Raw genomic sequence first — 13,638 nt, 5'->3', positions numbered from 1 at the left:
GTGATATGTTTAAGTCATCAGCTTCAGAAAGTATTTTCTTAGGTCTGTGTTGGGTGCAGGGACTGAAAATGCTAATGGTTTGGTGGCAGCTTCTAGCTGTCTTCTTTTAATCCATTAAATTCTGTTGTGAAAGAAGTGTTTCCAGATAGTCCAGATGGTTTTGTGTCTCATTCAAAATTCTTTGGCTCTTCAAGGTTATTTTATGTTCACTTGAGGACTTTCTTTCCTGTAGATGGAGAGGGTGAAGGAGATGGAGCAACAGGGAAAAAGAAGAAGAAGAAGAAAAAGAAGAAAGGACGTAGGTATCAAGCACAAAGATAAAGATAGACTGCATGAATATTTGGTATAAGCATGTGTAAGTGCTGTTCTTGGCAGTTGAAATAAATTTTTGGGGTGCAGTTTGGGTTTGTAGGCTAAGTGTGGCTGAGTTTTCTTCTTTCTGGTGTCCCTGAATGCCACTTTGGTTGTTGGCCAAATTAAGTCATGTGAGGGCATTGTGTTATGATGTTGTCTTGGTAGAAGCCCAAATTCTAATAAGGGGGATCTTAAATAACTTTTATGGTTGAAAGAAGATTCTTAGTCTTTCCAGATGTAAAACTTTCTTAAATTATACTCAACAGCTAAGGTCCAGACAGATCCACCTTCTATTCCAATATGTGATCTGTTTCCCAGCAACGTATTCCCAAAGGGAGAAGAATGTGAATACCCACCAACACAAGATGGGTGAGTGTTTTAAGGTTAAAAGATAAATGCTGTCATCTGGATATGCTGAATTGCAAAACTGTTAATGTACAACTAAATGGACGAAGTGAGTTGTAATGTGTGTTTTGGGGATTTTTTTTTTGTTTGGTTTGTGGAGTTTTGTTTTGTTTTGTTTTCCTAACTGGATCATCTAAGAACTTAATGAATAGAAGTCTTCATGCCAGAAACCTTCCTCCTTCTCTACCCTATAATTAAAGTATAACCTGTATAAGCAAAATTGCCATGAGGCAGGGGACCTTGAGACCCAGGGGACCAACAGGAATTCAGTAGGCAGCTTGTAAGAAAAATGTGGTCTGAATTAGAACTGAGTGAAGGTTTAAAATTTAGGGAGATAAGGCACCGTTATGCAGCAGTTTTGGGAGCATCTAGATGTCAACTTCTTGTTATTTTTATTTATTTATTCTTTGGTAGATGTATGTCAATCTCGGAGTATGACACAGTTTGATTTAAAAGCCTGGGTGGTGTATTCTGCACTTTGCTTCTTTTTATTTGTGTGAATATATAGTTATTATAACCTAAACTGTTTTGGGTTTTTTTTTATAATTCATAGTGATGTGGGGATAATGTGCAATTTTACTAAACAAGCAACAGCTTCTAGTGGTTTACTGGAATGGAGATCTGCATCCTTATGTTTTTGTAGGGTACTACCATTTCCTTATGCTTTGTTAGGAACTAGGATATACCAGCCTGACTGAGTTTCCTGATTTTTCCTGCGTGAAGTCTTGTGGAAGGTTTTATTTTACTCCTAGGGGTAGGGGGCAGAATCGGCTTGAATTGCATGGAAACCTGAATGTAAAGACCAACTATTACTGAAAACTTACTGTTTTTTTCAGAATCAAATTACTTTGAAAGATGGAGTGTAAGCAACATAGTTAAGAGTCTAGTACATCCTATAAATTGTGTTCAGATATTCACAGATAATATGGTTTCATTTTTATGAGATTAGAATTTGGTTTTGAGGAAGCCTTTTCTTTTTAATTACTTCAGTTGGATCACAAGGTGTGCTCATATTTCCTTATAAATGACTGCCTTGTTTGTATGCACAATATTAGCGTGCCAGTGAAGAACTTTCACAGCATCGTCCTGATGGGCTGATCCAGAAGTGATTCTTTTATGCTTAAGAGTTAAGTGTTTGTCTGTATACGCATATGCCACATTCAGAAGGACATGATTTGAGCAATCCAGGAAATTAGATTATAAACATCTTAAGCATGTTTGTAGTTTATTAACAAATGCCACACTATTTTTACACCTCTGTTACGTATTCAGCTATTGAAAATTAGTGTTTTGTTCTGGGTTTGCTACTATTCATTTGAAAAGAGGGAAAAAACCCAAACAAAACAACAAAACCAAACCACCTTTTCTAACAGGATTTAAGCGGAACATCTTTTCTGTACCAAGACTGTTCTGCTCTGGAAAAAGAATGTGCTCTTCTAAGGAACCTGGAATAGTTTCTTTATATAATTTGCTTAAGCAAATATGATTAGTTTTGTTCCTAATTTAAATATTTAAATGTTATGATGCTACTGTAGCATTTCCTAACAAAAGCGGCTACTTAAATTAGTAGCTGACATGAATGTTAAGATATTCCCTATTCTGAATAATAGTTTCATTTTAATTATTGGTGAACCATTTTTGTGCCACTTCTCTTATGCTGAGGTCAGTAGGGTTTTGTCTTTGATTTTTTTTATATTTTTTTAAAGAGTTGCACTTCTATTCTTAACTCTTGATGTCACATGCTTTCTAAAGTTACCTCTCATCAACCTAGAATTTTGTGCAGGAAGTTGAACTAGAAGTGGGTATAATTCAATTTTCAGAGAAAAAATAGCAGAGAATCAATTCTTGTAGACAACAGACTAACAGCTTTAATTTCTTTATATCTTGGGTATTTAGTTCTGTTTGAAGGCTTGCAGTTTTGGGTTTGGTTTTTTTTGAAGACACCTGAATTTGAGATGATGTGACAGGAAGGGCGGAAAAGCTATAAGCAATATTTCATGATACACGGTTTTGTTAAAGCGGGCTTAAGGAATTCTTGTTTCTGCCCCTGTGCTGTTATCTGGATTAAAATAATGTGGGGAAATTATTTTCTGGAATTCTTTCGTCACTAAAATCTGCACAGCACAATCCTATAAAGATTTGTACTAGTGAAAGCTGGGGGCTGTGAACTGGAGTGAAAAAGTGGGACCGAATGGTTTGGAACAAGAGGTGAACTTCTCAAGCTGACTTATGTGGTAGCCAGCACATTAGGAAACTGTCCTCAGAAAAGCTTGTTAGTTCATGTACCTGTCGGAGCACTTGATGTTTGGTGTCAGACCTTTATCTGATCAATTGACTTTTCACATGTCCTGAAGCGCTTAGGCCTAAGCAGGATTTCTTGTCACCTCCGTTCCTGAGCTCCCAGGTGGCAGTGGTGCAGCTTTGGCAGCAAAACGCTTTACGTCTGATACAGTATTTTTAAATATAGAGGTTATTTTGTCCCCCAGTTGTCTTGCATGGGGTCACTGTATGCTCAAATACAGTAGCATAGAGCGATTCGGCTTCCTGCCAGTTTGCTGGGGTTTGCACTTAAGTCCATGACTGATGGCACAGCAGCTGCCCAGACTCTGTCAGCAGCTCTTGCTACCAGAGGGTGTTCCCTGCTGGAATCCAGAGCAGTCTGAAAGGATCCTCGAGTCCCTCTCCCCACTGTTTTTCTGCAGTTTGCCTTTTCAGTCTTGTGCCATGACTACTGGGCTGGCAGTAGTCCAATTTCCAAATGCAGTAAGGGAGCTCAGGTGTTGCAGTCTGTTGCCTTTTTGTTGTTGGTTTTTGGGGTTTTTTTGTGGCATTTACCAGTATGAAGGCAAATTCTAAAAGTACTATGTGTGATGCTTGCTATTGGAGCAAGAAAACTGCTCAGAAAAGTAAGCATGGGATTTCTCCTTTGCACTGTTGTTACTTCGGCAGGAAAGGACCAGGAAGTTCAAGGGAAACAAGCAAAAGGGTCTCAAAATATGTGGATCCTCTGGTCATCCTGGGAGAAGTGTTATGGAATAGCCTGTTATCCTTCTTTATCTTTTCAGCTCCGCTTTAGGATTGCAGGCCTCTTAACACTGTAGAAATACTCAGTTTGAAATGCAGCAAAATTTCAGGGCATAGTTTCTTGGCTCACTCACACCTGTTTTTTGGCTGTGAAGGAAACTTAGAGCAGAGCCGAGTTACATGTCTGTGAAACAGGTAAGTAGCTACACTTTTGGATTTCAAAAAGAAATCCTTTAACTCTGCATATTCTGATGTTCGCTTTGAATCTGCTTGCATACATAAAGGCAAAAGTTAATTTCTAAATTCAGAAACTTCGTTGTAGTTCAGCATCTTTGGTCCATCTTGTCTATCATCCCTTTTCTTTTATGACCCACCTACCAGGATGTGCAGCTGTGCATTGTTTTTAGTAGTATTTGTCCTGCCTAGCATGTATGGATTTCTTTGAGTTATCTCTAGGGTTTTCTGCATCATTACACGGCTCCAGCTTCACCGTTTAAAGGGTATCTCTACTTTGTAGTCAGAAGAGCTGTGTTTTAGTGGAGTTCTGGCAGTTGCTGGAGTGCTTAAATTAATTATTTTTGTTTGTTTGCTTTCTTGGAACCTCGGTTGTATGGTTTCTTGCATAATAAAAAAAATGTATTCAAAACTAATCTTATATTTAGTCTTGTATTGAAAATTATTCTTCAATTTGTTCTATGAACCTACCAAAGAGCCAAAATGAGTGGTATTCTCCTAGAACAAATGTTAATTCACCATCCAGCAAATTTAGAAAGTAACTTCCTGGCATGTGTCATAGTTACTATGCACTGTGTTAGGTGTTATTACCTAAATATTCTGAGGCTGAGCAAAAGTAATACTGGAACTGCAGGCTCTTAAATTTCGAAGGAGCTGATTGTTTCTGTGTCAGTAACAGTTTCTGGGCCAAGTACCTACACTACAGTGCTGAGATTCTTGAGTAGTGTCTGAATGATTAAGATTGTGCAAAAAATAAACTTTTTGTATGAGCAGAGCATGTTGCAGTGATTTGGCCTGCTAAACTCAAGGTAGAATTGCAGGCACTGGTATGAATTTTATACACCATTCTGTCTTTTTGAAAAGAATTATGCATCCTTCAAGCATATTGCTTCTCTGGACTTTTGGGAGGGTTGAGAGTTAAGACTTTTGAAAACGTAAAGAGAATAAACTGAGTTCTATGTGTACATGATTTTTTTGTTGTGCAATGTTACTGCCTTTCATAGGTGCCAGTCTATGGTGCTGGTAAATTTTTATAGGCTTCCTTTATTCAGAAAATTTTATAGATGAGGTTCTTCTCTGTTGCATGGAGGAATGTAGACCTGATTGGTTCATAAACACTTTGCAGTCTTTAGGCAGAAGTTGTAATGACTACTGTGATTATAGTAACTTTTCATGATACACTATTTATTTTGAAGGCGAACTGCTGCTTGGAGAACAACTAGTGAAGAAAAGAAAGCGCTAGACCAAGCCAGTGAGGAAATCTGGAATGATTTTCGGGAGGCTGCAGAGGCACACAGACAAGTGAGGAAATACGTTATGAGCTGGATAAAACCTGGAATGACAATGATAGAAATCTGGTGAGGACACAGATCTTCTCTCGACTTCTGCTGTAGATTTTTCTTCTTTCTCCACAGGGGGAGGGATTTACTCTCAATTTTGTGTGCTTAATTCACTGTGTCATGAGAGTTGGGGGGATTTCTGTTTGAAGTATGCAACCGGAATTCCCAATTATTTATTTCCTGTAAGTTTCCTCTTAAAACATATTCTTAGCTTATACAGCTTTGCAGGGCCTGGGATCATAGTGAATTTCAAAGTGAGCTTTTGGTTGCATTCACTTATTTTGAGCACATGCTTGATTTTAATGTTCAGTGCCCTGGCTACTCTTGCACATAAGTTCTGCAGCGGTGCTGAGAGAAGCAGCAATAACAGTAGTAAAATCCTGGCTTTTGCCAGAATTGTCAGTGCAATGCTATGTGGATGAGCGATGCAAGTGCCGTCTGTGTCTGGGAGCGGGCAAAGAAGCATAAAAATGGCATGTGTACTCAGTCCAGGGCACAAAGATTTTGTCTATATTTAGTCTTAACGGACTGATGTTTTTGGAGAAACACGATGTTTCTTTGTGTTATTCTCAGTTGGTAAGAAATAACTGAGCAAATAGATTAAGATAAACATGAGTTTGATTAAGGTAAAGTTTAAAGAAAAAATTAGCTTGGACTAATTCTCTTGACTCTTCCAACTATTCCTTTTTCTGTCCTTCAGTTTATCTAGAGTGAATGTCTGCTGCCAAAGTACTGCACTTAACCAGGACAGTTTAGCTTCCAAAATCAGGTGCTTTCAGCCTGGTATGACTGAGGACTGTGCTGACAAGAGTAGAATAGTATGGAAGCTAATCACAGTTGATCCTCAAGGTAACTGTGTGAGGATAACGGAAAGAAATAATATACCATCAGGGAAAGTGGAAGAAAGACAGCTGCCTTAATAATCACTAGTCTGGCTGAAACAAATCTGTCATATTGAATTATACAGTTTGACTGTTGTAAGCAATAATTTTCTCAAAACACGACTTTTCTTCCAAAAAGTACCTCAGGCTATGGCGACTTGCCTATTAAAATAAGCTCTCTTCTTTTGCCAGATGCTCTGAGTGAATAGCTTGCTTAAATAAAATCAGAGTCTGGTGCACTAACGTGACCTGCAGTTTACATCATTCACTGCCACTATAGGAGTACGCACTCGTGGACATGTATCTGTAGCTTTCCAGTAGCTAACAGCTTGAGAGTAGACAAAAACCAAAAACAAATGCTAGTCTCAAGGCTTTATTATATCACAGTTATCACTTAAATTACAAATGATATTATTGTCCTTTAATTTGAAAATTTTTTAATAAATGAGAGGACTATACTATTGCCTTTTTCCTTTTTTTTCCCCTTTTAAAGCCTAGTAATTGTAAAAAAATTGAATTTAATTTGCCTAAACTTTAGTTGTATAACCTCTGCTGCTCGGGAAGAATGGGTTAAATGTAGCTTGTGAAGGATGGATATTTAAAAATTAGAGTAAAAATGGTAGCAAAGTACTCGGTTTTGCCTAAGAAGGGTAAAAGAAACAATACCAAGAACTGGAGATTGTTATGTTGTGCTTATGTTTTCCAGTCTTGGGTCTCCTTCTAGTTAGCATACAAGTTCAAGATTTCAAATTATAACATTTGCTTGAATATTTTTCTGAGGTTTTGTTCTTGCATTGATTTATTTGAAGTCATCATAAGAAATATTAATGACAACTGTTGTTTTCTTTTTTCTTCTTCCTCCCCTCTGCCTTTTAGTGAAAAACTAGAAGACTGCTCACGTAAGCTGATAAAGGAAAATGGTTTAAATGCAGGTCTCGCTTTTCCTACTGGGTGTTCGCTGAATAATTGTGCTGCCCACTACACTCCCAATGCTGGAGATCCAACAGTCCTGCAGTACGATGATATTTGCAAAATAGATTTTGGGACACACATTAGTGGTTAGTTTTCATTTACGAATTAAACTTTTGAGAACACTCTTCAGTGCAAAAACTGTGATGGTAATTAACTTCTGCTGATTTCAGGTCGTATTATTGACTGTGCTTTTACAGTCACATTCAATCCAAAATATGACAGACTATTACAAGCTGTAAAGGATGCCACAAATACTGGAATAAAGGTATGATCATTATGCAAGTCATTTACCAAGTCTCTTACAGTAAACTTTGCAATTATTTTCCATTTATGTTTGCACTTTATTTTCAGTGTGCTGGAATAGATGTACGTCTCTGTGACGTAGGGGAGGCCATACAAGAAGTTATGGAGTCTTACGAGGTTGAAATTGATGGTAAAACATACCAAGGCAAGTTCTTTTTTTATATAAGGATAGTTGTTCTTAGAGTATGTGTGTCTTTGTACAAATACTGATTTATTTGTATCATATTGAAAAGACCTCTGTACTAGAGGTATGGTATGAGTGACTTGCATAAATACGTGTTTCTGGCTGGCTTGCCATTCCTCTGGAGGAATGTTCTTGGCTTATCCTTCTAAGTATTGTATCTGTAACAGATAAGATGAAGGTGAAACAACTGTTTCAAAATGTACGAATTATTTGATACTTGCTGTTTGACTTCATTAGTAGACTTATGTTACTGTTGGACTTGCTGATCTTTAATAATGAAGTTTTGATATAGCATAAAAAACTAACTTGTGTCTTGGATAGTTTTGTGTTTAGTTCCTCTGCAATCTGATGAGTCACTGTTGTACTTTCAGTATGGGCTAACAAACTAAATTGCCTTAAAGGGTTTAACATTTGTTAGGAAATTGCCTGTAATATTAATGTTCTTCTTCTTCAAAAGTGAAACCAATTCGCAATTTGAATGGACACTCGATTGGGCCATATAGGATACATGCTGGAAAAACAGTGCCCATTGTGAAAGGAGGAGAAGCCACAAGAATGGAGGTAAATGGAGTTCTTAAATCATTCTGTTAAGTTTCCCCAACTGTCACTGCAAGACTAGTATTTCCTGTGCAATCTGAATGTGCAGTATTTGTGGTCCTGGTGGATAATAGCAGCAGAGGAAAAACTTTGCTGTAGTTTGTAGTGTTCCTGTAGAGGAGTGATCACTGTTGTTTCATCTCGATGGCTTCTCCATTTAGCTGTGCAATGTTCTGCTATCTAACACTTTCTGAAATTGAAGCCTTGGAACCCTGCTATTTAAAAAAACAAACCACCAAACAATTAGGAAAAAAAAAAAAACACAAAAAACCACAGCCTTGAAATCTGAATGGCCTTAGTGGTGCTTATGGAAACTCTTGCATATTTATTTATGAATGGGTATACATTACCTAAGTGCAACATTCCAACACTGCATTTAGGAGCAGGGAAAAGGACAGGAATTCAGATTTTGGGGTGAACTTGAGGGGACCAGAGTTTTCCTGAAAGGTGTTTCGACTTGCCAGTCATTCACACTTTCCTTTTTTTTCATTATATAATTAAAAAGACAAAATAACAATCTTCTCTGGCTCAGGTAATTCTTGTAAAATATTTCTGTAGCGTGGTAGCTTTGGATGACTTTTTGCAAGTACAGTTAGGTATAATATCTTTCTTGAAAAGCTTCCAGTGCAGTTTTTCTTTAGAGATATGAAATAATTAAGCATATTTCTAGTTAATATGAGAGGCTAGATGAAAGATGTTGTTTGAACAGCATTTTGGAGCAGGGGAAGAGATATTGCTGTACGTGATGTAGCAAACTATATCAGTCGGAAAGGCAGTATTAAAATACATAATGTGAGATTTAGCCACCATTTTGATGTAAGCTTGTGTGCTAACAAGATAAGAAGGCTTATTTAAAAGATTGGTAGTGAGATAAGAAGCTTTTAATTTCATTCTAAGCCTGATCACTGATCAGCAATGATCACTAGCAAAGCCTATCAGAGTAAATAAGACTTCTAAGAGCTGAATAGGGACAGGTGTGCTCTGGACAGAATTGGTTTTTGAGACAGGCTCGCTCTCATCACCCAAAACTTGTATCATAATTGTTTATCATCTTGTTAATGTTGTGGGCAAAAAGACAAAGTTTTAACTATCATCTTATCTATACCAGTGTGCAAAGGAATTAAAGAGTATTGGAAAAGGAAGGTATAAAAAGCTTGTGTGCCCTTCTTGTTTTAGCTTAGTAAGCGGTTAAGTCTTGTATGTCTGTCATCCATTATCAGTATATCGCTAGTATAAAACTTAAGTGTTCTTTAAGCAGATCTTACTTAAAGATTTCAGAGCTTTGAGATTGTTTTAACTGAATATCCAGACAATGGGGAGAAGATACTTTTTAAGTTCTTCAGCTTCTGTAGGTTACTTAGGACACAATCCTACATCGTTAAATACTGAGTTTTGCCAGTGAAGAATGTGGAGCATAGCCAAGCTCTTACTGTACTGTGCTAATTATAGTATCAAACTGCAATCCAATGAGTTTTTTGTGAAGAAAAGAAACACTGCTTCTGACGATCCTTATTCTGAAAAAATGGGTGTAAAGTGAATTATATTTTTTTGTGGCATTGTGTGGGGGTTTTTGTGTGTGGTTTTTTTTTATATGAAATCAGTTGTATATTCAAGGCGTCTTTTTTTTTTTTAATGAAATCAGTTGTATATTCAAGGCGTTTTGAAGAGTTTTTGTCTTGAATTTGAGGCCTGTGTTACTGCTTTTCACATGGCTGCTTAGTTTTGGGTTGTGACTTTCAAAGTAGCTTAATAAACTGGAAACCCAGCTCCAGCTGTCCATTTACATTTATGCCCCATCTTGTTAAGTCCCTTTCACAGTCCTACCATTAAGGTTATGCGAATGCACTTGGCAAAAATGAGTTTATGTAATGGCATTTCAGTATGTTCTTGGCTAGAATTTTGATGATGCCCTTGCAGATATATATCACCTTCAGTTCTTGAAGAAATTCATCTTGTGGAGTGGAAATGAGCAGGTTAAGGGTTTATACTAGCAGCTGTTACCAGAAAATTCTTGCAGAAATTGGGCAGAAAGTTCTTCAGTGCAGTAAGTCTCTGTAATAAACATCTATTTGCTATGTCTAAACTGTACGTTTCCTAGGACTTCTATCTGAATAGCAAAGGAGAGTAACTTCCAGTTGGCACATGTTTTGCAGCAGAATGGAGTTTCGTAGCTGTGTTAGATGTATACTCTGACAACGTTTTAACTGCAATGACTTTGAGAAATTGTGGCTAGAAACATGCTGATATTTATGGCTTGAAACAAAATGGTACTAACATAAGTAGCTGGTGATTTGGAAGTGTCTGTAACTTTACTGTGTGAAATCTCTGTATTGAATTTTTCTCTACGTTGATTTGGTGATTAATCTATTCACATCTAATTACTTGTATTCAAAAGTTCTTTTACTGAGCTCATCGTATCAGAATGGCCCGATGTCACTTACTTGCATATGGTAACATGTTTCCTTTTTCTTTCTCTCCTTAGGAAGGTGAAGTATATGCTATAGAAACCTTCGGTAGCACAGGAAAAGGTGTTGTTCATGATGATATGGAGTGTTCTCATTATATGAAGAACTTTGATGTTGGGCATGTGCCAATAAGGTTGGATTTTTTCGTTGTTTTTTTGCTGGTATATTGTGAGAGAGCTACCACTCTTCTAGGGTTCACATTTGGTACAGTGCAGGTTCTTCACTGATCAGTAAGGCTGTCAGAGGACTCAAAGGGTGGTGTTAGCAATGTTCTTGTTATGAAATGTGCTCTGATTGGAATAATTCCATATTGCTCCAGAATTAAAAAACATCTGGAAATGGAGAAGATACATGATTATATCTTCAGAAGTCTAGATTATTTTTTTTTTTACTTCCTATCATTAGTAATTTTTTCTACTTAATAATATATAGATTGTTTGTATATTAGTCTGTATTAAATGCATAGATTTGCATTTTTTAAAATCAACATTTGTATTATGGGTTTGTGCCACAGTCTTTGTCTTAATGCTGTTCCCAGACTATACCGAGCTATTCACATCATCTGTTTTGTTTGTATGGATATTTTGTGCTTTTTAAGTTCTTGTTTCAGCGTATTGCTATAAAATGAAATAGCTTATTAATTTTCAGTTTTCATTGAGATTGCGTTTATGCATTTGTAGGAGTGCAACATATTTTCTGAAGTGAAGGCTATTATGGTTAGAAACATAGCAGGCAGACGTGCTTTTCCAGATAGTTCGATTTTGTCTTCATAGAACAATCTAGCAATACGAAAAATGCGTGGGGCGATTAATCTAAGGGTGGGAAAGGAACTGCTTATATTTGGAATTAGGTTTATTTCTTAGCAGATCTATAAATCTCTAATTTTTATTTATATAAATCGTAAGACGTATAAATAAAAAGCTTACTGAATGTTTGACTTCAGAAATAAGTCTTCAGAGTTTTAAACCACCAAGCTCCTGCCTAAATAGTTCATATTATTAACCACTTCAGATCAGGAAGAGTTCTGTTTTTCTTCATAAAATGGATCTTCCTTTTATTATTTAAGAGAATGCTTCCTGTCACTGCATTTAGTTTTCCTTGGGCATTTAGATGCAGATATGTTCACAATCTAACTTCCCCTATTTGAAGTGCACGGCCAGTGTGTTTGGCAGCATTCAGATTTGTTTTGAAGCATATCTTTTTGCAGGAGGAAAATGCACTTTCTTTTGTGAACGGAACACCTGATTGATGTAGAAAGACAGCCCAAGACCGGGCAGTCTTAAAATACCTTGAAATCTAACCCTCTTCTTAATCGGCGTGTTTTATTTCTGTCGTGAATGCTTGCAGAATGCTTGCTCTTTCTTCTAAAACATGTTCTTTTTTTCTTTAGGCTCCCAAGAGCAAAACACTTGCTAAACGTTATCAATGAAAACTTTGGTACTCTTGCCTTCTGCCGCAGATGGTTAGATCGCCTGGGAGAGAGTAAATACCTAATGGCATTGAAGAACCTGTGCGACTTGGGTATAGTGGATCCATATCCTCCCTTATGCGACATTAAAGGCTCGTACACAGCACAGTTCGAGCATACTATACTGTTGCGCCCAACGTGCAAGGAGGTTGTCAGCAGAGGAGATGACTACTAAACTCAAAGCCACCTCAGCACCTTTATACTCTAGGCTTTGTTGGAACATACTATACCAGAATTAATTTGCAACACATTGTCTGTTTTAACAGTGGACTGATGTAATACTTTCCTTATTTGGAAAGGAAGGAATTTAATCAAAGGCAAGTCTTCTAATGTAACTAACCAAGAAAAAAAAAAAGCTTTCAGGCCTTTAGAAATATTTCAAAAGTTACTTATTTTTTTCTGTTCAGGGAAATATGTGCTATAAAGCTCAATTTTTAGTTTGGAATGAGTTATACATTTTGTTTTGAACATTTATGATAAAAGATGCTTTTCAAATATTTATATTACCATATTCCTACTTGAATGCTTTGAATGACTACACCTGATTTCTGCGCCCAAGTCCTCTATGATATTGCCTTTTAAACTTCCTGGAATCCATTTTGTAAAAAAAATAAAGACAAATTTTCAGATCTAAAACTATATATACTTTTTAGAAGTCTGGTTATGATTCTGGTCAGGAGTTTGCTGGGAAACCGCTCTATTAAATATTTTACAAACTTGATTTGCCATTTCTTGTCTTGAAACTGGACTGGTCTTAGCCTTAATATGGAACTTTGCCTTTTAGGGCTTATTTAAATAGTCTTGTCAGTGCTGGGTTACAGGGCAAGAAGTCATCAATGCTTTGCAGGACAGAATGTGACTTCAGCAGAGATGCGTGGTGTGACCTGTTGAGAGTGCCAGTCTCCGGCTTAGACTTTAGCTGTATTTGGAACACAGCAAATTGCATTTTATGTTCTCTCCTGCCGTTATCAGCAACATGCAACTTCGGGCTGAAGTCAACTGTGAATATTAGTATGTATCCCTACATCTTTGCCATTGGTGTGCCTTTTTGCACAGGGTATAATTTTGCCTCGTATGATTCCCAGTCTCCTTTAAGTACACGTTAGATTGGGCAAGTTGTGGGGACAATGAAAACATTAGTTTATTTTGGAGAGTTGAAAGTTCTTCCGTACAGGCAAACTAATCTGGAATATTGGATGTTTTCTTGACGTAAGCGGTCATTATCCATCTCCCGGCTGCAGCAAATCTGACTGGTGAATCTCATTTGTAAAGGTGAATTAAATCCCATGGCTCCTCAGGTTGTAATGCTCTATGTCTTCCTGGGGGTGTGTGTGTGTGTGTGTGTGTCTGTGTCTGTGTATATATATATGCATGACTTGCATATTAAAATTTTACATAGTTACTGATAACA

The 13,638-nt window shown here is 37.0% G+C and overlaps 1 protein-coding gene across 1 annotated transcript in view; it reads left to right on the top strand.

Moving 5' to 3' along the window:
- Positions 1 to 12,948, top strand: part of METAP2 (methionyl aminopeptidase 2) — a 16,590-nt gene extending 3,642 nt beyond the window's left edge. The window contains exons 3-11 of the mRNA XM_009882645.1: positions 233 to 298; positions 621 to 723; positions 5,214 to 5,375; positions 7,115 to 7,296; positions 7,381 to 7,475; positions 7,562 to 7,658; positions 8,155 to 8,258; positions 10,777 to 10,892; positions 12,150 to 12,948. Coding sequence (XP_009880947.1) covers positions 233 to 298; positions 621 to 723; positions 5,214 to 5,375; positions 7,115 to 7,296; positions 7,381 to 7,475; positions 7,562 to 7,658; positions 8,155 to 8,258; positions 10,777 to 10,892; positions 12,150 to 12,402 — 1,178 coding nt within the window. The 3' untranslated portion in view covers positions 12,403 to 12,948. The remainder of the gene's footprint in view (positions 1 to 232; positions 299 to 620; positions 724 to 5,213; positions 5,376 to 7,114; positions 7,297 to 7,380; positions 7,476 to 7,561; positions 7,659 to 8,154; positions 8,259 to 10,776; positions 10,893 to 12,149) is intronic.
- Positions 12,949 to 13,638: the final 690 nt, after the last annotated feature.

Source organism: Charadrius vociferus, unplaced genomic scaffold (assembly GCF_000708025.1).
Source record: "Charadrius vociferus isolate BGI_N301 unplaced genomic scaffold, ASM70802v2 scaffold72, whole genome shotgun sequence".
Classification (NCBI taxonomy): domain Eukaryota; kingdom Metazoa; phylum Chordata; class Aves; order Charadriiformes; family Charadriidae; genus Charadrius; species Charadrius vociferus.
This window is presented reverse-complemented; position numbering and strand designations above follow the sequence as displayed.